The sequence below is a fragment of the Seriola dumerili genome, unplaced genomic scaffold, assembly GCF_002260705.1.
Source record: "Seriola dumerili isolate Sdu_G_001 unplaced genomic scaffold, Sdu_1.0 BDQW01000454.1, whole genome shotgun sequence".
In the NCBI taxonomy this organism is placed as follows: domain Eukaryota; kingdom Metazoa; phylum Chordata; class Actinopteri; order Carangiformes; family Carangidae; genus Seriola; species Seriola dumerili.
In genome coordinates this window covers 442,857-467,411 of record NW_019174709.1, presented here as the reverse complement: position 1 = coordinate 467,411, position 24,555 = coordinate 442,857, and the positions used below count along the sequence as shown (strand labels likewise).

The following is a 24,555-nucleotide window of genomic DNA, read 5'->3' as shown; positions in this document are numbered from 1 at the left end:
TCCACGGTGCTCTTCAAAATAGACGCCACTGGAAACTTTCTTTTCTACATGGTTCCGACAAAGGACCGTGACATTATCATCATTATTGATTCTTGATTAATTATCACATTTAGCCAAGTTTTATAGATTGAGTGTCTTGCCCAAGAGCACTGCACAGCAGAAAACAGCAGGAAAAGAGTTTCATAGAAAGTTATTTTGAAAATAAACATAATTAATTAGATACATATTAATGGATTTTTTTATTAACAAAATCAAAAACATACATACTAAAGAGCCAAGGAAACAAACAAAAAAACAAACATACGATAACATCTCTGACACTGTCTCTCTCTCTCTCTCTCTCACACACACACACACACACACACACACACACACACACACACATTACCCAAACCCCAGGAAATCAGAAAATGTAAACATGAATTTTCAATATGAATACATACAGTATAAAATATCATAACATGAATAACTGTATACAGTAAATATAATAATCAATATACAAATTATCATACACACGACAAAGGACATTCTCACAGTATCATTTCTACCATGGAACAAAAAGAGGCTTTTACACCATGGTGTATTATGCATTTTCATTATCTTTGAGGCAGTTAAGGTTAGAACGGCAGATGAAATAGGTAGAAATGTAACACAGATGGCTAAACTACTTGATACAGTGCATGAATACATAAACATAGTAACAAAAGGTTTCAGTGCGAATAATGGTGTATAAGACAGCACTTTACTGATCCCAGTGGGATAATATTTTCCTTTATGACGCCATCTGTTCATCAAAACACTATTCTACATTAGAAAGCTTCCTACTTATTCTCAGTTCCTTTCTCAGCTGTTTTGTTTATGCCAAAGAATGCAGTAACAATAGGACAGAGAGAGATCCTTCCTGTGTTATCTCCTTTTCTCACATATGATGAAGCTTCTGCATCAGTCAGTGGCAAGTCCAACACACCAAACCTGCTCAGCGGTGCTTTTTTAAGCTCCAATTCCTCGTCTGTCATTCAGCTCCAAAGGAACCATAGTCATCTCAAACAGATGTCAGTCACTCAGTCACTCAGTCACCTTACCATCGCCGCCTGCTTCTTCATATCCACTCAGGGCTGGTAGCCATAATAAGGGTCTTCTGGGTGGAGAAGGCACACACAAAGAAGAGTCAAGCGGAGGCTGTTGGACTTGGATCGATCAGGTGGACACAAAGACAAGTCCAGTGAATGCTAATGTTGCTCTCTGTCTGCTGGATTTGTAATGAAGCAACTGTTTGTTACCACATTCGCCAAGAAAACACTTTCTAAGGTGATAAAATCTCAATGTTGCATTTACAGCTTGTTGTACTGCCCCAACATGCCCCAAAGACATCAGCTGACTGCCTGTGAGGTAGAAAAAAGGAGCTATCTAAGATGCCTGGGGTCGATGTGAGATGTGTAATCTTCCCTTATGGAGAATAATGCTATAATGCTTTTACAACCAAATCATCTTCTCTTGCTACTGTATAAGCATTCCAGTTGCCTCATGGAAAACAACATTAATCTTGAACTTAATCTATATCATGATTGTAAACCCTTCACCTCAGTGTGAGCTGCCACCGGCACACCTGGATAATCATACTTCAGTACTGCCGGGCTGTGTGTTAGTTGAGTTAATAGCTAACCTGTTTGCTGGGGAACTCTCTGGCAGCCTCCACTACTGTCGCACACACCCGGGGGTCCGATCTCGCCTGGCTGTCCAGGAGGTCCAGGGATCCCTACAGGTCCTGACTTACCATCATCTCCTTTGGGACCTGGGGCTCCCAGCTTGGTCTCACCTGGAGGACCTGCAGATACAAGTGATACACAACACACATGCATCAGAACCAGACATCAGGATAGGGTTGTTTACTGATAATCTGTTGGACAGTTTATGTATGTATATTATTCAGATATTATTTATTACACTAATAAAAAGAAACAACGACATGTTTGACAACTCTCTAAGCCTCCGTTAACATTAACACTCCAGCAATGATGTGAAACAAATGACGCATGAAGGGGAACCTGCAAATCCTTTGACCCCTGTGGGCCCCTGGACTTTGGTCCCTGCATCGCCTTTATTCCCTGGCATCCCTCTCTGCCCTGAAAAAAACAGAATGATACAAATCAGCAAAATGAAAAGCTCATAATATTATCATAATAGGTGACGTAATCATAATTTATAGATGTCAGATCTGTGTGCAACAGCTGCTTGACAAACATGAGAATTTGATTTCAAACAAACCTTCTCCTAGATTGGAGTCTTACCCTGCTCTCCTGGATATCCAGCCCTGCCAGGTCTCCCCCTTGGGCCAACATGTCCCATGGCACCCCTGCCACCTGGTGGGCCCTTGGGTCCTGGTATACCAGGTTCCCCTGGGGGCCCCACTGGCTCCTCAATAGGAGCTGGCTTACGACTGACCTCGTTAATAAACATGTCAAGCTTCAACACTTCCTCTGAAAAAGCAAGAGAATGTTGTTTATTTTAAGTTTTAGTCACTGATACAAATACACAGGGATCATCACTGAAGAAGTGCTAGTTGTTTACACGCCTGCTAACAGAGTACTTACCGTGCACTAGCTGCTCACAGGCTTGTGTGACCAGTTGGTAGATCATGGCCATAGACTGAGGTTCCCCCTGTGAAACATCAGCAGACATCAGCAACTGTGGCTCCAATAAGACCCAATGTATCAATTTTAAATTAGACTTTAATTAATAAAAAACAATGAAAATAAGAAATTGAATTAAGAGCTGCAATAAGAAAAAGATCGTAAACATATAACCACCTTCTCTCCTCGTTCCCCTTTATTACCTGGCAGACCCTGTGAAGTGAGAGACATATGAGCATAGATATAAAATATCAAGTGTGAAGAGAGATGTGACTAATGCTGTCATTTGTCCCTCTGGTCGTACCGTAGGTCCCACAGGTCCTGAGTGGCCCCTTTCCCCTAAAGGCCCTGGGTGTCCCGGCATTCCTTGGAAACCCTGTACAACACAGACAGGTGGACGGGTGGAACAGCAGGTAAATGACAGAACAGGGAGTCAACCAAGGCAACTGTGAGCGACCACAGAGAAATCAGGGAAATCATACCATGAGGCAAAGCACCGTGTTTTACACTGTGAGTTAAACCTGTGTCCTTCCCTATATCAAACTGTCCTGAGAGTCCTTATGTTCTTTGCAGTGTGTTTGGGATCATTGTCATGTTGGAGAAAAAAAAGCATCTAGAGACTGGGAGTCATCTTTTCATTCAGTATCCAGGTTTACAAACCTCGTACTGTAGTGCCATCTGTAAATATCATTCCCCCTTTCACAGTCGGCCGTGTGCAGTCAGTTTGTAGTAGTCCTGGCCAGATCCACACCGAACAAGCTGGACCCCATCTGATTCAAACTCATTTATTTTTGGTTTTATCTGGTCCAAAGAATGTGCTGCCAACATTCATCATGTTCTCTGGCAAAGTTGAGTCAGTTTTGTGAGCAGTGGTTTTCTGCCTGGATGACGTCCATAGAGGTTGACCTCCTTCACACTGTCTGATGAATCACTGAAACACCGGTTTCCACAGATCATCCTTGTGCCAAGTCAGAAGGGATGTTTTTCATTGCGAGTGTGTGTAAATAGCAAATTGTCAGGGCATGTTGCAATTATCCCCACAGGGCTAACTGGTGATCTTACAGTCTTACTTTAGTCTTACTTGCTTTCTTTACTCGTATTCATATTTATTTATCATGATCATGAACTGGGACCTAAGGCCTTTATTTCGTTTTCCTAACCCTAACCCATTTTTCAAAGATGGCCACATGCAAAGTTTGCTGTTGTGTGGGAATAACCGTAACCGTAATTAAAAAAAAGTTTATCTGTATTTTACTCGCTGGTGAAAAACACTCTTGGCCTGAAGGTGGCGCCAGAGGAAAACTTAAAACAAAATTCATTCATTCTCGGTACATGTGTACATGAATATCAGTCCGTTACAGTTGAACAGTTAAGGGTGTAAGTGTAAATTGTGCTCTGATGGTGTCACTAGACAAAAGGTCAGGGGTCACAAAAAAATATTAGGATTCATCATCTTAAAACAGAAAATATCCACAGTAGATTTCATAAGAATTTTTGTTTTGAAATTTTAAAAATTGTGTCATGGACCAAAATGTTGTAAAAGGTGAAATTCTGACCTGATGGTCAAAACACAACATTTTTTAAAATAAAATAATAATCAGTCTTACCCTGGGTCCAGTGATACCAGGTGCACCAATGTTTCCCTCGACCCCTCTGATGCCCTGTGAGACATATTGCAGAGATGAGAACAGATGAAGAGCTGCTAACGTTTACTGTTCTCTATCGGCTGGGATCAAACAGCTCACCTGGGGCCCTGCGATCCCCACTTCCCCTTTTGGACCTGGAGGTCCTGGTAAACCCTGCAGGGACAGGCAACAGGGAGGTTTGGAGACGGAGCAATGAGAGACAGATTTATCTGAATTTTGGTGACGCCACTATTTCAGTTTAAACTCACCTGGAGTCCAGGTCGACCAGGATCCCCTTTTGACCCCGCTGCACCCGGTGGACCCTGGCAGGAAAATATGGCAACAGAAAACATGTAGTCTATTAGATTTATAAGTCCTTATACAACTGTTCAGCACGATGTGAACCATGGTTACAACCACTGTATAGAGGTACGTATTTAAGGGTGAGACGCTTCCCCACCGCTTTGCCCTGGACAGTCATTCCTCGGGGCCCTGCGCTGCCGAGGAGTCCAAGGCCTCCCTCAAATCCAGATTTTCCTGGAGGACCCACTTCCCCCTGAAACATAGAGCAAACTAACATGAACACATCGATTTGGGCTCCAATGTATCTTGAATAAAAGTGTAATGTGTGAATGCTAATGTCCATATAATATATACATAAATATCACCTTTTGGCCTTGCTCTCCCTTATCGCCTTTCCCACCACGAGGACCTGGTTTTCCCTGGTCAAAAGAAAAAAGAATAAAGTCAACATGTTCTCATCTGGATCGACAGAATAAGTGATTCAACTTAAAACTCTAATGGTGACATACAATTGGTCCGGGGGAACCAGGAGCTCCAGGGATGTCAGAGGAACAGCTACAGGTGTACGCCGGGGCAGGACAGCTCTCCTCATCTCTCTGATGCACACAACAGACACACACACACACACACACATACACACACACAACACACAGACACACACAACAAACATTAACAAAAAAACACACTAAATCAGCCCTTGAAGCCACAAGTATATTTATTTGAAGTATCCTTCATTATTGCAAACCCATTAGAGAAAAGTGATGACAGCAACATGATTGTGTGAAAGGGCAGAAGTGCACAGGTATGAGTCACTCTCACACATCTGTATAACCAACAGATTAAAATATCAGCTGCTGAATTTCAGTCTTTTTATTCCACAGTGAACTGTCAAGAGCTGGAAACCTTCGATGTAACTCAGCTCACCGTTTGTCATGTATTTGTTCAAAGAGGAGAATGAGGGTAAATGTAAATAGTGACAGACTGACCACTCCAGGCAGGTCACAGCAGGTGTCCTCTGAGGCCCACGTGGTGTTACAGACGATCTCAAAGGACTGCAGCTGGAACTGGACACAATGAAGAACACGGGAGGTAAATATGATTGACAGACTGGACCTGGATTCAGATTAAAATCAATAGAACTGAACAGAGCAAAAGTACCGGGGCAGATCCGCTACTGGGTCCTCGGGTCTTCACCAGTTTTCCCAGCATCTCGAAGCCGTCAGTGGGTAGGTTTCCCAGAGGGCGGGCTGGTCTCTCACCCACACGCTGGCAGTCCACAGACAGGGACACACTCACCTGGCTGACTGACAGGTGAATCTGCCAAACGGAAGAGAGAGGACTGATCCAATGGAAACACAAGTGATAAAATCACAGATTCTTTTTATCATATTAGGCCATTTCACCTGCCCTGCCACTGTCGCTCTTCACAATAAATTCAGTTCAAATTCTTCTATTGGCTCCTTGGTTATAAAACTTTATTGTTGGTCTTTATTATGTGTACTCTCCTTGTCTTCTTGGATGCTGCTGTACTGTGTGTGGAGTCTATTTCTAACCACCTCTTTCACCTTTCCATCTTGCTCGTTCCTTTTCTTTGCATGTCTTGACATTTCTCTTTTATTAGAGAGGACACAAAGGTGAGTGAGGAGGCTAAAGCCTTTTCTGCTCAGTGACGGTGGAGCTTGTGTTGTCCTCGAAGACGACCTCTGTGTGTATTATCTCACCTTGTGAAAACTGCCATAGAAGAGCCTGTGGACCTGCGGCTGGTCGAAGGTCAGTTCCTGCACCTCTCCCCTGTAGTCCAGACTGAAGTACACCAGGTGCTTCGTGGTAGCTGTGGAAGTACAGACGACGAGATTCAGTCATGACTTTTATTTCTCACATTGAGATGGCAATGTTTGATCTGGCTGGATGTAAGGAACCGCCTCTAGTGGCGCCACTGATGGCGTCTTGTCATTCCCAAAAAAAATTCAGCTAAAGGGAAAAGGTAGAGAAGTCTGAACATAATAAGAGGTGGACAAACATATTGTTGGTTTTGCTCAATAAGAAAAACATAGAAAAAACACTAACCTCATCCTTTCACTGTGAAGCAGCAGGTAAATGAATTTATAGACTAATCAATTAATTAATTTGTAGCTAATTGGCTATAATTTTGACTGTTTACACAGCACATTTTTTTCATGTATCACGTGTCATGATCTGTAGCTTGTTTCAAGATACTGAGAAATCCTGAAGCAATAAAAACATGGAATCATTATATCTCACCCCAAAGCTACAAACTATTTTCTATTAAATCTGAGTTGAAAGTGTCTGAATGTGACTGGATTGAAAATTAAATAAAAGTAGCTGCAACTAATAATTACACCTTCAAGTGTCTTGATCCACTAATCGCTTCAGCTCTAAATAAAACCATGAGCCACACTCAGAAAATAGAAACAGTGAAAACATGTTAAAGCCAATTAAAGAGGCAGCTCTCTGAGAAGATGTTAAGATGTTAAGTCTTCTCTCTTCATCTCAAGGCCTTACCACAGACCACAGGGATAATGAGGATTCCTTGCTGGCCGTGTGGGAGACTGACAGATGCAGAAATGTTACTCACGGTCGAGCACCACTCCCATCTTGGGCTGGAAGTCATCGTCGGTGAGCTGCCAGAGGGCGAAGGGCTCCCTGGGTGTATCCTGCAACACGCGGAAGGCGATGCTGACGGTGTGCTCTGGAGAGAAGCCTGCAGGGTGGATAAACCTGGAGGGAGAGAGGGAGAGATTCGTCAGATTTGCCGTTCTTCCTCAGAGGAGGTTTTGGTATGTGACACCGACTCTTTAACCGGTTGCGATTGGATTGCTGCAGTCACATTTGGAGGTCAACCGTGTATCCAAAAAGAATTGTTTAGTTAACTTTGTATTGTGCATATAGCTTGACAAACCTTTTAAATCTTCTAAACCTTCCTATTCAATACACATTTGTTTTACTTGCTCTTATTTATTTTAGTGGAGGATGAATTAATCTCACTTGGTGCTCTGTGTCAGCTGGACGTCTCTGTACAGGGTGAAGGTGGGGACGGTGTTGAAGACGAAAGGCTCGGCTGCCACGCCTTCAACGGACGAGTGCGCGCTCTGAGTCAGACCGAACGCTTCCATCATGTCAAACCCTGAGACGACAAACACGGGTCCGGAATAAAATGTTTAAATTCTTCAAAACAAGCCTTTTACGAAGGAGCTTGAAGTGATGTGTGACGACAGCTTGTCTCACCTTTAACGATGCTGTTTCTGATGGTGACTTCAGGGCACACTGCAAACACAAGAGGGCAGTGTTGAAGCAATGAAATCCAGGCTGCACACACCCGCGGCTTTTTCAGTCCAGACAAAAAAACACCCGTCTCACGGGCTCAAGGTTCATTACGAGGAATTTGCTACGTGATCAAGGACCATTTGATAAAATCACCTCTAACTGAAGATGCTATCAGATGTGATGCATGAAAGGACTTTGTATTTTGATGGTCTCATTCACATGTGTGTGGTCCTATATAAAGTCCTAAATAGTCCTCAGCATTACTATGAAATGGATTTCAGTCACATCACCGACACCAGCTGTCAAACATTTTCTCGTTGTGTTAGTGTCTGATGGATTCCTTCATTTTCCCGAGGACCTGCTGCAGGCTCCTGAGGAGCCACTGGACTCCAGATTAAAATGTCTGTTCAATTTGGACTGAAATGATGTCCCCAAAAAGAATTCATGTTCTAATCAGACTCATTACGACATAAGAGGATGATGTGTTGATTATTCACCTTCGTTGTGGATCGGATACATGCGGGGATGGATGGGAATCCTGGCTGGAGCTGTGGCTGTAAGAAAAACCAATAAAGACACATTTAACTATTAACAAAATGTCAAGACTTCTACTGTATGAATCTGTCAACAGAAACCGTCACAGCTAACGAGCGATTTGGATCATTATGTGCAGGTAAAGTATTTATTTAATAAGAAAGTCATAAAAGCGGATGCCAGCCTTCATGGTAAGCAAAAGTAACTACAACATCTAACACACTGTCTGTTACCAAGTTTAAATCAAACCTGTTGGATGGAGGATGGACACAGCAGCGCCTTCTGCTGAGCCGAGGAGCGAGTGCACGCTTATGCGATACAGAGTCTCTGGTTCCAGGTCAGTGAAGCAGTGACTGCTGCTGGACTCATCGACTGCTTCCTCCTTTGTGTCCTTGTCTATACACACAGACGGACAGGATGCACACGTATTCGCACCAGCGGGTAAATTAACATCGGTTTCTGAGACGGCGTTAAGTACATGGAGTCGCCAGTTACTATGGATTTTACTATAGATTACCTTTAACGGACTGGATGACAATACGATACCCATCCACGGCAGACACGGGTCTCCAAGACACACAGATGCTGGAGTGGTCTGACCTGACCACACTCACACTCATCACCCGCAGACTGGCTGGAGAGAGAGAGAGAGAGAGAGGGAGAGAGACACACACAAAGAGATGCAAACAAGAAATCATATTTACATACAGAGACGTCGGTGATGAACAGAAAAGTCAGCAAACAGAACAAGGACCTTCAATAAGTAATAACACAGAGGACTGGATGTTTGAGATTACAACCTCTTTTTACATTCTGTGTTAAAGATATTCAGCACGGCTGGTGTGTGTGAAAATGGTCCTAAACTTTGATTTAACAGTTCTGAGGAGATTTGTTTAAATCAAAATTAAAACTAATTATTTGCCTGTTTGTCAGCTTTACCAATAACTGATGAGAAGATAAAAATCAACATCCTTCTTTTGTCTTCCTGTGCTGCAAGATAACACGGTGACAGGTTTTTAGTTGACCAATTAAATCTACATATTGACATATTATGGCAGAGTAGATGGACTGTACCAAGTGTTTCCCTCTGAAGCGATGTCATTTTTATTTTTATATTTCTAACGTGTCTTCCACATAAACCTGCCGGCGTGTTAGCATTTAGCATGAGACAAGCTACAAGTTCAAATCTAGTCTCTTTTTATCAGCAGGCGAGTATTTCAAAGTGTGTGACTCACTGGTTTTGCCCTGAGCCGAACCGCTGCCTCCTTCTCTGTTGCGGTACTCAGCGGTGACCAGGATGCTGTAACGTGTGTCTGGCTGTAAAGACTCAAGCACCACCCGCTTTTCAACACCTGGGACCAACACCTGTAGACAACAAACCCACCTTTCAAAGTCAAGCGTTAAAGCAAAACATCTGTCGACACGGATGATTTTCTGTCCAGCAGGATGAAGGACAGAGCAGCTGGAGAGGTGATGATTACAGCTCACTTACAGTGTCGTCCTGGGTTTCAGCTCCGGTCAGTGCAGTGTAAGACACGCGGTACTGGAGGACGTGAGCGTTGGGAGGCACCCAGCTGACCACAAAGCTGACCGCAGTCTCCTCGGAGACCAACACACTGGCCGGGCCTCCGCCAGACACTGCAGGGATGAAATACAGAGAGCAGAGATATTTAGACTTAATACAAGATGTATGCAGGAAGGTTTTTGGCACCATTCTGTGTGAAAATCTCAGGTGATCAGCAGTTTGAGAAATACTCAAACCAAACCCGTCACCAACAATCATTCCTCAAATCAATAAAATCCAAATTTTAATTTTCATCTTTCCCAGAGCACTGGAGGATTTTCTGTCATGATCTGCCCCCTCCATGAACTTTGTTTAGACTTCTATTATTATTTGTTTTGGACTTTTATGTCCTGTTTTATTTTGAAAATCACTTACCCTGTTTGCCCATTGTTGTTTTGTCTTTGTGATTTGTTTTCCACCCTAATGTTAAAATTACATTTGGCTCCCACTTAAGGCTCAGTCTGTTTGTTCCTGTTCAGCCCTCCTGCTGTTTCCTGCTGTTTCCTGCTGTTTCCTGATGTTTCCTGATGTTTCCTGATGTTTCCTGCTGTTTCCTGATGTTTCCTGATGTTTCCTCGTGTTTCCTCAGTTTTGAGTTTTTGTTTTTCCTTCCTTTTTTCCCTTCTGCACCACTTTTCTCTACATTTTTGGGCTTTTTGTGTTGATTTAAACTCTTTTAGCACCTAGCGGCTTTAGTTTGTGCTTGTTTGCATTTGGGTCCAGAAATCTTTGACATCATACCATTTTTCTTTCCAGATAAAGACCTACTAAATATAGTAAGTTCATATTTAGTGAGAGAAATGCCTCTCCAGTGCTGCAGATTGTTACCAGATTAGTGTGTGGGTGTGACTCACAGGTGCTATAGCGTATGGCCACAGCTTCGCTCTGAGCTCCATCTCCATAAAGTGCAGACAGAGAGATCTGGTATTCCTTATCGTCCTCCACCCCCTCCAGGATCGCCCCTTCACTCTCACCGCTCACCCTCAACTAAAATGCACAACAGGGATAAAAACAGCAACACGTTATTAACATTTTATATTAATCATTAGAAAACATTATACAATCCCACCCTCCGTTAATCCGTCCTCACCTGTCTCAGGTCTCCTCCGCTGAGGGAGATCCACTTGATGAGGTAGGACACAACATCATCAGCTGCAGCCTCCCAGCGCACAGTGATGTCACTGCCTGAGAAATTAGACACCCTGAGGTCTGACGGCGAGGGCACCTTCACTAGGAGACGAGGAAAAGTGTAAGGAAAGAACAAAGTTTCATTTAATGTTGCTATCACACAAAATAGTTCCCTTGACACGTCAAATTGAATGTGAGATGATGTCTTCAAGCACATGCACGTGTGTCTTACGTGTGGTGACGTTACTGGTGAGCGCCGCAGAAAGGCCTTGTGGGTAGTGAGACTGGACTGAAACCCGGTATCTGGACAAAGAGGACAGGTTCTGCACCAGCACCGAGATCAGCCCTGTTACCTCCATCTGGAAAGATATCTACCATGAATGACCGACAGACTGCGGCTGCAGTTGCATAATCACATAATCACAAAATAAAATAACAGTATCGTAACAGTACAGACAACACTGTTAAAAAACAACAGACCTACTGGCTCAAATTGAGGTTAATAAGATTTTAAACTTCTAAAGTGAAGTTCAAAAATAATTCCGACATTTGAAGCAGCAAATCAACCTTTGTAAACCGGACAAATAAATAAAATAAATAAAAAGTTTGTGTCTCTGTAGAAAAGATTTGAAGCATAAGCAGATTAATGTCTCAGTTCTGGAGCTGGTTAACATCAGTGTGTATTTTTAATTCACCTGCTTGACGTCGCTGCCGTGGTTGGTGCTGTAGGTGATTCTGTGGCCGGGGACGTCCACGGCTCCGGGAACCCAGGTCACCCTCAGCCCACTGTGGGTGACCATCGGGAACTGAACGCTCAGAGGCGGCGGGAGAGGGACTGCAGGGAGGTAAAAGGTGAGGCGCAAAGAAGACGAAAGACAAGCGATTAGTCAGCGCACTGGAGCGACTTATTTTATGCATCGGGGAGTTTCTTTGATGGAAACAGCGTGGTGATAATAGAAAGATGAGGAAGGGGGAAGAATAAAGTGTGAAAATATAAATGGAATTTAAACAAATAAGGGATGAGAACATTTGTGAAATCTCTGAAGTCTTACACGTGGCAGCGACGGCAGTGACAGGGTCACTGGGATCCTCATCGTAGAGAGCGTACAGCGTGACAGAGTAGTCTGTTTCCGGCAGTAACCCCGCCAGCTCCACCACCGTCTGGTCTGCGCTGAATTTCTCCTGCAGCGATGGAGTTACACATACAAATGTGGAGTTAGAGGCTTGTTAATATAATAGTACAACGCTTTGTCCTGAGATAGGATTGTTATTGTTATTAATTATAAATCACGTGTGCAATAAACCGTCTTCTACAGTATGTGCCTTTCATTTCCAGTTCCCACCTCCTTGGCGTCGTCAGGCTCTCCGTGGCTCAGAGCTGAGTACAGGATCATGTACTGCGTCGCTCCGGGTGCTGCACCCCAGCTCACTCGCAGCGCGCTGAAGGAGACAGGCGTCACCTCCAGGTTGGCGGGCATGGCGAGGGCCACTGACGGAGGCAGGCGGGAAGAGACAGAGGAAAGAAGAAGAAAGATATTGTCTGATATTGATGTATGGTGATTTTTTTTAGTGCAACATAGTCACAGTGAGTGAGCAGGGCTTCTGCGTTGCGCTTATATACATATATATATATATATATATATATATACACAAGGATATTAACAGACAGGGACTGAATCTGAACGTGATGGAAAACTATTCAAGTCTCACATGTGGTGACAGTTCCTCTGAGAGCCAGGCCAACATTGTCCTCATACACAGGGAAGATGGAGACGTGGTACAGTGTCTGAGAGGAGAGGCCTTCCAGCAGCACGGTGGACTCCGAGCCGGCCAGCACCACCTGGAGACAGAGCAGCGCTGACAGTCAGACAAACACACGCACAAAACTGCAACACACACAAAAATGTACCTACAGTATATATGAAAACACACACACAGGACCACAACATTTTCCAATGATAACACAAAAATGACACAGTTTACACATGAACCCTGATTAATGGAAACTTCTGGAAGAGTCAGTAACTAATTAACTCAATGTTTCATGGTAAAATTACAGTCTGTTGAGCAGGGAATGTCATTTTCATAAAAAGCTCCAAATAGATTATACAGACTACATGATTATATGTTCATATATTTTTGGAATATTTAATATTTAGTCATTTAAACTGATCTGTCTTCGCTTTTGCGGCTGGTGATTACGTTTATTGTCGCATCCTGAGACAGAGGCGATGCTTTACTGAGGAGGATACACAAGAAGATAAAGAGAAGTTTTGCTCTTTGTTTCCTTTCTGACGGCTTCAGCTTTGTCTGTGCCGAACAACACAGTGGGAAAAATGCTGGATTATAACCAGAAAAATACAATACAACATGGAAGCTGCTTGGAATTCTTCATAACTCTGCTTATGTCTAATCGGCGGTAACGTTCCTGACCTCCTGCGGTCTCTGACCCTCGGCGCTGTGGTAAACCACTCTGTACTGTTGGACTGGCTTAGCAGGATTGGTCCAGTGGAGCTTCACTTCTCTGGAGCCCAGTTCAGAGAAGCGCAGATCAGTAGGACTGGGGTAGGAGAGGGCAGGGTCTGCTGTGGGCGCAGGCTCCATTCCTGCAGACACAGTAACAGAGTATTCACACATTGAACCTCGATGAGACGTCATGTGAAAAACCAATTACCTGCAGTGAAAAAATAAGGTCTGCATTTCAAGAACGGCAGATAGAAAGACGGACAGATGCAGTAGATAGACGGCTTACGTTTTTTAATGCCACGGTCTTCTATCCTCCCACACAGGATGTGCACGAGCCGTGCCACCAGCTTAGTGAGCAGAGGGAAGTCATTGACATTGTAGACGTTCAGATCCACCGGCTCCGACGCCACTTGTCTCAACTCGGCTTCATCAGCGTTCTTCACACCTGAACAACGAAAAGTTACAGAATCGTTTAAAACGACTCAACACAAAAAGCGTTTAGAACCAAATGCCTCCAAACACGTAACGACGAAAACGTTACATGAACCGTATTACATAACAATATGGCGCTCATAAATGCAGGGGATGAACGCGACCACCTCATCCTCATCCTCAGTCTCACCTACAGCGATGATCTCCACGCCGGCATTCTTCAGACGGTTTGCCGCAGCAATGGCATCATCCTGAGATTTCCCATCGGTCAACAAGACCAGGAAAAACGGCGTGTCCGACCTCGCGCCTGCCTCGGCCCTCATGTTCTCCTCCATGACGTGGAGCAGCGCCTGGCCTGGGAGGTGGATGCAAGGTTACACACTGACACACATACGGAACATATGTGTACAAAACAGTAGCCAAGGTGAGTCGTGTGAGATGTGTGTTTACCTGTAAATGTGTTTCCTCCCTTATATCTAAAATTCCTCACTGCCTCCAGCAGCTGGTCTTTCGTGGTGAAGTTGCTGAGGTGCCACTCGGTACGAGGGTCCCCACTGTACTGGGTCAGACCTGGGACAAACACACATCGTTACACAAGATCTTTTATTTTTATTTTTGTAAGACATTGGGAAAGGCAAATCCATTATACTTCATGTGGTTCATTTTAATAATCCTTTTTTTAATTTTGCTTTATGTTGTTACTACAAAGCAATTTAACAAAAAGCAGAAAGCAACTAAAAACTGTCAATAAATTGTGCAGGAACTGAACCATATAAATGTCATACTGATTGACGTTGCAATGCATCTAAAACTAAAAACAAAAATAATACACATCACACACATCATCCACCCCGTAAACAGAAGGTGTGATGGGAACAGGAGACACGGGACAGCCACTGTGTGGCACTGTGTCCACATGAACACCCCCCACCCCCCCCACGTCCGGATCCTCACCGATCTGAATGTGGTTGGGCCCGATGTGGAAGGGCATCACCAGGCCCTCCAGGAAGTCTCTGACACGTCTGAAGTTAGTGCGTCCAATGCTCCAGGAGCCGTCCACCAACAGCATGATGTCCGCCGCTGCATCACTGTTGCACTCAAATGGTTTCCTTGGAGACACGCCTTAAAAGGAAGGAAGCACACCTCACTCAGACTCTTTATATCGCTTTTCCCCTTTCATTTGTCACCCATCTGTATATTAGTGAGTGCATGGGTAAATGCATGGTTTTAGATCAGGAAACAGATGGCTCTGTGCAAAATCTGTGTGTACATGTGTCGACATAGTGCACACATGAACATGAGTGAGTTTCCGTGCATGTGAACGTGTGTGCTCCCTTGGATTACGAGGGAGAGGACACATGCGCCCTGCAGCTGAACAGGACGGCCTGTCATTATCCTTTCCTTTACCTGTCCCTCCCTTGTGTAAACACTGTCATCACATTTCAAACTAACACTTACTTGCTCTCAAGCCCGTTTCTTCCTTAATTCATAAGAAGAGCCGAAGTCGATGGTGGCCAGACGTTCCTTAAGATAACCTGCTTAACTTCCTGCTCAGAGGCAGCTGTCCTAATCATTACCATCGTGTTTCGGCTCATTAAAGCAACAAATGTCATCAAAAGCAGCAGCTTAGGTCCGAGTTGGTCGCGTTATGTCTTTGCAACACTGCAGCGCAGGGGTTACCTGTGACCGGCTGGGTGGGGAAGGGAGCCTTCCGGGGTTTGTCCTCGGCCCGTTTACCCTGTGTTGTTCCCTGCTCCTCCTTGTTCTCCACCTTAGACCGATCCCGCTCTTTTTCTTTCTTCCTCTTCCTCTTCTCTTTGGCAGTTTTCTCTGGGGCCTCGTCGGGGAGCTGAGAGGGGGTTTCAGTGGCTGGGGGCTCTGCGGGAGAGAGGTAATGGCAAGCACATGGGCGGGGTTGCAGTAAGATAAGCAGAGATTGTTTCGGGTACCGGTCCAGGCCGTACATGACAGGAAATCTCCTGTTGACATGAGATCAATCTGACTTCCTGAGTATCAAAGGGAAAAGTGAGAGAAAACATTATTTCCTTGTCAATACATAAACACAGTTTTTTTCATGATTAATAGGTTATTTTTTTTTTTGTTTGCCTTTGCCTGATACATACAGCCTCAACAATTTCTAACAATCCCTCACCGTCCTTCATCCTCCATCGCTCTTGTCCCTGCTTTTCTTTCCCGTGTTCCCTCGTGTTCTCTGAGGACGGTTACTCCAGCTGCTGTTGCTGGGACTGTCATTACTGTGTTTGTGTTTGTGCCAAAGCTCTTTGGTGAACCTCTTATTAAATACAGTGTACTGTACGTACGGGACACATGTGTTTGCTTGGGTGTAGGCGCGTGTTGGCGTCCCTGCACTCTGTCAGTGTCATAATGACAGCGGCCATAGAAGATCAGAGCGGTCGGGTTTCTGACCAAGACAAAAAATAATCTTCTCACACCACCCAGGGTTTTCGGTTCTTTGCACTGGTTTCTTTTATAAATCATTTCAGCTGAAAGACGGCTTTACAATCCCAGGCGTCAGAGTAGATCAGTGAACTCTCAGACCTGAGGTTAGGGGTTAGGCCTGTTAGCTTTTCCAGAGTCCAGGTTAAAGGGAAGGGATGATCAAGCTTTTGTTGTACTGGCAACACATGCTTTGAAAACGTCTTCCAGTTATTTGCAAATAAAATGATCATCTTTAATTATTATCAATATCAATACAGACAATGTAATAAGGTTTTAAAACAAGCAAAAACTAAAGATTTTATAATTGAGGTGTTTAGTTCAGTGCGCCATTATCCCATGTTGCTTATTGTACCAGGATCCAAGTGTGTGTGGATGTAGTGTTATTATCTACTAGCACACACTACCTGTAGTAGCAGCAGCGGTGGTGGTGGTGGTGGTGGTGGTGGTGGTGGTGATGGGGTCTGGATACAGAATAGTCGGCAGGCCCAGCAGAGCCTCTGTTGCATCATCCAGGTCTCCTGACCCCGACCCACCTGGCAACAACTTCTTCCTCTGCTCTCGGCTACCGCTGCGGATCATTTCTTCTTCCCGCAGACCCTCCACTGGAAGAGAGAAAGAGCAGCTAAGGGAATCACATATGAATAATCTACATGTTTTCATATTAATGTACAGTCTTAGTGCAGAACTCTGGTACTTTATAGAGTCCAAAGTTGTCACAAAACATCCATCCGTCCATTCTGAAGTCGGGTCACAAAACATTTTCACACAATTTCAAACTCAGTTGTAGATGTAGCAGGATACAGCAAATATGAAGCTAATTTGAATCCCACTACAAATGGAATAACTTAACATTACCACTAAGGGTCCACAGTCATGCTTGAGTCATTATGTCAGGGTTTCTCTGGTCAGGCACCTGCTGGGATAATGGATCAATTAATCACTTACTTCCTATTAGATAATTATCTCTACATGGGAAATGATGATGAGTAACTACAGGCGGCGCAATAAGACGACTAGACATGTTTGTTTCAGGCAGAAAGTGCTATTCCCCTGCTTTCTGAGTAAAATGACTGCAGGGCTGTCTGAACGCTGACGGTGCAGCAGCATGACTGGACAACATATCTATATAAAGCTGGATTTCAGGACTCGGTAGGGTTTGAGATCAGAGAGAGAAAACTGGACATGCCAGAGATAATGATAGAGCTGTCTGGTGCGTTGTTTTACTTCACCGTCTTAACTGCTTCATCGGGTCTTGTTGGCAAATCCTTGCCTGGAGTAAAGAGACAAGGTCAACGGCAGCAAATTGAGGGTGAAATTTGCACGGATGTAAAAACTGCTTTAACACAGTAACCTACTGTCACTAGCACGGCTCAAAATAAGTACTGGGCCCAGAGGGGCTTAAAGCGAATGGGAAAGGCGAAGACACATCAGGAAGGAATTCCCAGACTGCCATCATTCCAGCAAGACAGCCAGTGTTACGATTTTCCAATTTCCACATGTTTTTCTGGCCTGCCTGGACACGCTCGCCTCGACACAGTAACCTACTATCACTCGCACGGTTCGCAAGCAACCCACAGGCTGCATCCACATATTGTACAATCTAATACAAAGCCCGAGGAAGGTAGTAAACACAGCCTGACGGGAAAACGTCGAGAATAAAAAAGGCTCACGAATCAGTGAGGAATGGATAGACAGAGAGCTGTGCTGTGATTCACCCTCACCGCTGTAGGAGATAACAGTGATGGAGCCAGACACACAGATGTCACAAATCCCCAAAATCCCCAACCTTCCTTTGTTCTCCTCAGAAATCAACTGTAAACTTCAGACAAAACCGCTGTCCTCTCTGCGAGCCGCCCGTCCTTCCACACAGTCACATGGTGTGGGCAGAGAGTCATTACTGAACCATTACTGTAATTTCACCTGTAATGTTGCCTTTGTGAGCCACAGAGGAACAAATGTTGGAGGGCAGATTTACAACCCAGGAACACACGTAACTCATGTAAGTACACAGAGTAAGTTCAAACACAAGCCACTGTCAGCCTGTAATCCAGCCTGTGTGTGTGTGTGTGTGTGTGTGTGTGTGTGTGTGTGTAAGAATGTGAAAAATGCACCACTTCCTATCGTAAGACTTTGCTGTCTTGCCAATGTCATCACCATCATGCCTGTGGATTTTATGTCCCTTGTTCAAACCCACAAAAAATAAAAAATAAAACTGTAGCATGTTCCGTGATCTTTAGTTAATCAGAAAAACATTTTACGGATCTCAGATGAAAAACTAAATCCTGCAGTAGATTATAAAAGATGCTTCCCTGCACCATGATTGTCTGACACAGCTGAGTCTGCTATTTTCCTTTCTTACTTGATCTCAATAAAGTCTTTGTTCCCTTTGTGCTGATCTGCCTCCCTCCGTCCTCTACTCCCTTCTCTTTTCTCAACCTTTCTCATTCCCCCCGTCCACCTCCCTGCGTGCTTCTTACTCGTGAATCGTCTCTTGGCGAGAAGTTTCTCCGTCGTCCCGTTGAGCACGAGGACTTGGAGGGCGTATTCCTGACTGGAGTCCAGTCCTGCCACGGTGGCCCGGCCCCGCGTGGTGGTCAGCATCAGCTCCGGCTGCGGAACCTCTGGAAAACAAGACAATAGATGAATTACTGCCTTGGTACTGACATGAGATTAAGTCTAAAGGGAAAGTCGCAGCTCCTGGCTTCTCCGAAAATAAAAAATAAGCCTGTATTTTAGTTTTGAGCTCCGCGGAGCTTTATTGCTATTACAACAAACACGGGTAGGAACTTGCCTTGATGAGCTCGTGATGCAGCACAGACAATACAACAATCAACACCGCATTGTACTTAAATAACCACATACATAAAACATAATAATGTAGACAGAATACCATGAATCTAAAAGATACACAAAAAAACCCCAAACGTTAACTGAAGAGTCAAATAATCTCAAAGAAAAATATAAACTAAAAACAAAGTATAAAGTGCCAAAGAGTCAAATAGCCTCAGGGAATGTACTTCTTCTCTAAAATCTCTAATGATGTTCTAAGCCTTTTAGCCTGAGCCTCCCTTTTTAGGGAGTGGTGAGTAATTTTAGAAGCAGCCTTGACGACTTTCTTGACTGTGTTTCTTTCAGCATTAGTCAGACTACAAAAGCAAAACCGTGACGAAGAAGGTCAGCAACACTTTCCACAAAATACACACTCTCTGATGAGCCAACTGAAACAAACTTTTCTAAGGTTATCTCATATTTTAGTGCCAGGGAAATTTTTTGTCTTTTATGATTTCAAAAAGCAGCTTCCCAGAGTTCCCTCTCTTAAAGTTGTGTTAATATTAAGTTGAAGGCCAGCGCACGTGATCCCTGCTATATGCTGATTCATCTGATCTTCTTACTAACCCTCCACAGCCAATCTAAATAATGTTTTAATCCAACAAACTGTATGGAAAGAATAAAGAAGTTAAGAAGAGCAACTCTGGTGGCTTAAAGAGGATGTTCAACCACTTTTCTACATGTTGTTATAATATAATAATTACCGATTACAGTACAGCCTCGGGTGCGTTCTTGATCTCGTATCATTTGTCACAATTTATATTCGATTGTAGGCTTAACTTCATTTTTTAACACTACTCCGAGTACTTGTCTGATTAGATTGAACGATTAAAAGAAATCTTAAGAAATGTGGAGTGTGTCTGTTTTATCTGTGTAAGTAAACCCAAGGTAAAACTCATTATAAATACAAACTGTATTTACATTTAGCCCAAAGATAAATGTCAGATACAACACAGCACAGATCTATGTTGCAACTGTCTGCAATTCTTTTTAATACATTTCCCAGGACTGTGCGGCCACCTTTTCAACCTCTTTACTAGCCCTCCCTCCCAGACCTCACACCTCTGGGCACGACAAGTCTTGTGTTGGACTCAAATCTTCCTCTAAAGCCCCCACCCCCCCTCTCTGTCTCTGTTTGAGACCTGCCTGGGCTTAGCTGCACAGTGTGGAAGGGGAGATAAGAGGGTGACAGAGAGGAAAAAAGTCAAGGAAAAATCACACAGATGTGAAGGAGAAGTGGAGGATAAAGCGACTGCGTTCTTATCCGAACCATCACGTGTGAAGCAAGAGACACTAACATGTTCGTGGCAGTCTGGATTGCACTGAGATAAAAGGCACTTTCACACTACATGGATTTGCTGTTTCAAACTGGAGAAGGAGGAATCCAGGTTCACGCTGAAGATGTATGCTGATGTAAAACGTTTACGATCAGACTGGGACTGGATCTTGGTCAATCCCTTTTATGATATACCTCTATAAATTCAAGGAAAATGCAGGACTTATCTAGAGACCATTCTTTCTACTAGTTTTTATCAAAGCAGCACACAGATTTCTTACATGTCAGCCCAGGTTTCTTCAGCACATGAAATGTTATCATGCCCTCTATGCTAGAGAGAAAAGTCTTCTCTGAGTCTGAATCATTTCTGTTCTGATTACATGATCTCTATCTCTTTTTAAATTCCTAACCACAATCCTGTTGTTATATCAACATTATTACCTCTGTGTGTGTGTGTGTGTGTGTGTGTGTGTGTGTGTGTGTTTGCACGTTCTTCTACATGTGAAGTGAAGTCGTGTTTTTTTGTTAACTTGTGAACTGTGCAGAGAGTCCTTGGGTCACGTGCACTTTAAATAAGCTGAAGTTGAACTTGAAGTTGCTGTAGCATTACAGGCCAAATAGAAAATAACAGCCTGAGACTAAAAATACACAAAGGTATGTAGACGTGGGTGAACGCACTAGAGAGGCATTGCAGCAGGACATGGGAGTGGAAATCCCAAATGATCCGTGGTGATGGAGCAGGGCAGTTTATTATTCAGGCATAACAACAGACATGAGCTATGACGGTTCAGAGTAAAGCACAGATATCACTTGCCTCCTCATATAATGTTTTCCTTGCACAACTTTACAGTGTAAAGTGTAAACGCTGCGTGTTTGAGCGTTGATGGACTCAGTATATTTCACGCTGTCGTTCTCAACACTTCAACACAGCCAGGAGAGTCTCACCTGAGATGGGCCTCACTCGGACCTTGTAGCCCTGAACGGGTCCATCGGCCTCCTTCCATTTCATCTGCAGTCTGTCCTCAGATAGGACCGTGAGCTTCAGACGACCTTGACATTCACGGAGACAAAGGGAAGAAAGAAAAAGAAAAAAAAAAAAGATTCAGGTTTTGAAATGCATGAGTGTCTCCGTGTTGCCCTAGTCGAAGATTTGGGTCAAGAAAAAGGGGAGAGCGCGACAGTTGTAGGCTTTTCAGAGATCAAAGAAATAAGCCCTCTCACTTCCTTCTCCCTAAATCAAATCCATCTCTTGTTTCGACTTCATCTACATAATTTCCAGCAGGGGTTTTCTAACAAGCAGCGTCTTTCATGTTTCTATCCTCTCACCCTCCGTCCATCCCTCTCTCCAGCTGCCCCTTCACCCATCAAAGCATGCCCTGTCCTCCGGTCTGCTATAGAAACAGGAACAAGACGCTGGTTGGGAACTGGAAGGTCATAGGTCATGTCAGAGGAACGTCACACACATACACTGTGTCAGGATTTTGTATGTAATATGTGGCAGGGTAATAGATGGAGAGGAAGATGGGGGGGTAGGGGGGCAGGGGCGGAGGGGGTCCGGGGGGGCGGGGGGGGGCAGCGGGGAAACGGAAGCAAAGAAGACAAAGGAGTGTAGACATGAACATGAATCACAGAACTTTGTCTTCATCGCTTCTGTGGATGTATGACCCTCAGCACTCTGACTGACATGTATGTATGCATGTGTGTGTGTGTGTGTGTGTGTGTGTGTGTGTGTGTGTGGGTGTGTGTGGGGGAGACTGTATATTTGGGTCAGGGGCCTCTGGAGGGTCATCCTTTTCTTGGGAGCCTGGCAGAGGATCTTATAGAGTGTAATGGGGATTTAGAGAGACTGGGGTCAAGGTTTAACAGACCCACTAGCAAAAACAACTTTTCCAGGCAGGCGGGGATATTTGTAGACAAGCACAGTAGCTGCGTTGTACTTCCTGATTTGTGGGGAAAGAGATTTGTGTGGTTGTGCCTGACATATTTAAGTTCAGCACTGAAATAGTAAGGCCTTTGAGTCTTGCAGATAGTTTTTTTTCAATGATATGTGCAATAAAGTGACCACAAAATAAATATAGAAATTACAAAATTCTCAAAAGAAGGTCAACATCATTGAAAATCACTGCACCGTGATGTATTGTTCTTCTAAACTAGTGGAAGAAAATAGCTTTTATGGTAAATAAATGTTATTCAGTTGCCATCAGTGTAGCCTCTGTGTCAGTAGTGATTGTTTCAGCATTTTGTTATCGATCTGCATGCAGCTCTACGAACACCTGTGGCATGTGGTACAACAAGAGATCGGCCGCATGAATGTGCAGCTGACAAATCTGCAGAAATGATGTGATGCAATCATGTCACCCTGGAGCAGAATGTTTCCGACATCTTGTTGAATCCGTGCCATGAGGAACCGAGGCTGCTTGGGCGAAGGGAGGAACTACCCAGTCTTAGCATGGTGTTGTGCTCACTGATTGTACATGGTACTAGGTAATACTAGTGTGGCGGCGTGTCGACACAGAAAGAGTTTTAGCCATGCAATAACACTTGCTCATGTTATTGGTTATGGTAAAATATTTTATATCTTTTGAGATATAAAATGCTAGCTAACTAGCTAGCTAGCTGTGTACCCTTTAAAAAGAAAAGAACAAGGCTATGGCACTTTTTTCTGGTCATTTTCTTGTGTCAGTACAACAATTTCATCCATAACAACGTTAGCGAAAGTGATATTTAGCACCGAAGGCTGACTACAATACAACACAGATGTTGTTCTAGACCCTATGAGGACCCTGCTAGCATGATGCACCTCAGACCCATCATCTCTAGCTGTGGATGTGACATATCGGTGACATGTTTTCCTTTAAGTGGTAATCAAGGGGCATATATTGGTCATGAAAGGCACTCTACCTTGGCCATGGACCCCCGGGGACAGTAGCAGGACACTGAGCAGGAAAAACAGCATTAGCCAGAATGAAGATGATGATGATGATGATGATGATGATGATAATGATGATGAAGATGACGCGGGGAGGTGAGGAGACATGAGACAGGTGGAGCCTGGAAATCATGAAAAACAAAGGTATTCATATCCTCTTATTAAATATACTGTAATATTATTGCTGTAATTTGTATTTATTTATATTCATTGAAATAATTTCTTAAAGGACCAGTGTGCAGAATTTAGTGTCATCTCGAGGTGAGGTTGCAGATTGCAACCAACTGAGTACCCCTCCCCTCACGCCCCGCCTTAACCCCCCCCCCCCCCCCTTTCAAAATGTGCAGGAGAACCTACAGTGGCCTTCAGGTAACGTAAAACTCTAGAGCCAGTTCTTGGTTTGTCCATTCTGGGCTACTGTAGAAACATGTCAGAGCAAGTAAAAACACAACAATTCCTAGTTTCAGGTGATTATATCCCATTCCAACAGATTCTCCTGAATCCTACACACTGGTCCTTTAATCAAACATTTTAAATATTGGTCCAACTTGATTTGATCAAGAGGTTCAAGGGTTTTGTGCTGCTGGTCACACCAAAAAAAGAAATCTGAATTAGTCAACTTGCAGCATTGTCCACTATAATCAAGAAGATACCCTGAGAATCAATCAGCCATGAAAATAATAAAAAATATTGGCTGATATTGTTCTTTTCTGGACAGATTCACTGGCTTTTGAACAGGTTTCATGCCAAAGTAACAAGTGGCAGATAAAATACTTTTCATTTTGGAAAAACAAAAGCACCAATTTTCATGTCTTTACCTGGGCCCCAGCAAATCCTGTCACATTTTCCCATGGGAACTCTTTTATGGCCGACTCAGACTACAGGTGCTTCTGTGCTTGTCCCCATTACAGACCCTCAAACTTCACACAGCTAATGACATGCACAGGGCTGTAATATTAACAAACACGCAGCACTTTAGGAGACCATAAAACTAACACGCCTCTGTCTGAAACGGCCAGCATTTACAAGATGTACACACGAAATACCCTCAACTTATTCTGATACTAATCACACTACTTTATTAGAATGTTTCG

At 43.8% G+C, this 24,555-nt stretch overlaps 1 protein-coding gene across 1 annotated transcript; it reads right to left on the bottom strand.

Moving 5' to 3' along the window:
• Positions 1 to 437: 437 nt before the first annotated feature.
• col20a1 (collagen type XX alpha 1 chain) lies at positions 438 to 23,488 on the bottom strand. Its single transcript, XM_022762923.1, has 41 exons — positions 23,434 to 23,488; positions 21,478 to 21,582; positions 18,905 to 19,048; positions 16,832 to 17,029; positions 15,648 to 15,845; positions 14,922 to 15,089; positions 14,418 to 14,537; positions 14,158 to 14,322; positions 13,822 to 13,980; positions 13,503 to 13,675; positions 12,780 to 12,909; positions 12,413 to 12,558; positions 12,122 to 12,251; positions 11,765 to 11,904; positions 11,302 to 11,428; positions 11,032 to 11,171; positions 10,796 to 10,928; positions 9,870 to 10,015; positions 9,613 to 9,742; positions 8,895 to 9,011; positions 8,627 to 8,773; positions 8,341 to 8,397; positions 7,805 to 7,843; positions 7,565 to 7,703; positions 7,155 to 7,297; positions 6,280 to 6,389; positions 5,717 to 5,875; positions 5,545 to 5,622; positions 5,068 to 5,154; positions 4,924 to 4,977; positions 4,716 to 4,811; positions 4,525 to 4,578; positions 4,376 to 4,429; positions 4,238 to 4,291; positions 2,935 to 3,006; positions 2,808 to 2,843; positions 2,592 to 2,658; positions 2,289 to 2,477; positions 2,046 to 2,123; positions 1,661 to 1,825; positions 438 to 1,144 (listed from the first exon to the last, which is right to left on the bottom strand). Exons 1-41 carry the CDS (start codon positions 23,486 to 23,488, stop codon positions 1,110 to 1,112), a joined length of 4,737 nt encoding a protein of 1,578 aa, XP_022618644.1. The 3' UTR covers positions 438 to 1,109.
• Positions 23,489 to 24,555: the final 1,067 nt, after the last annotated feature.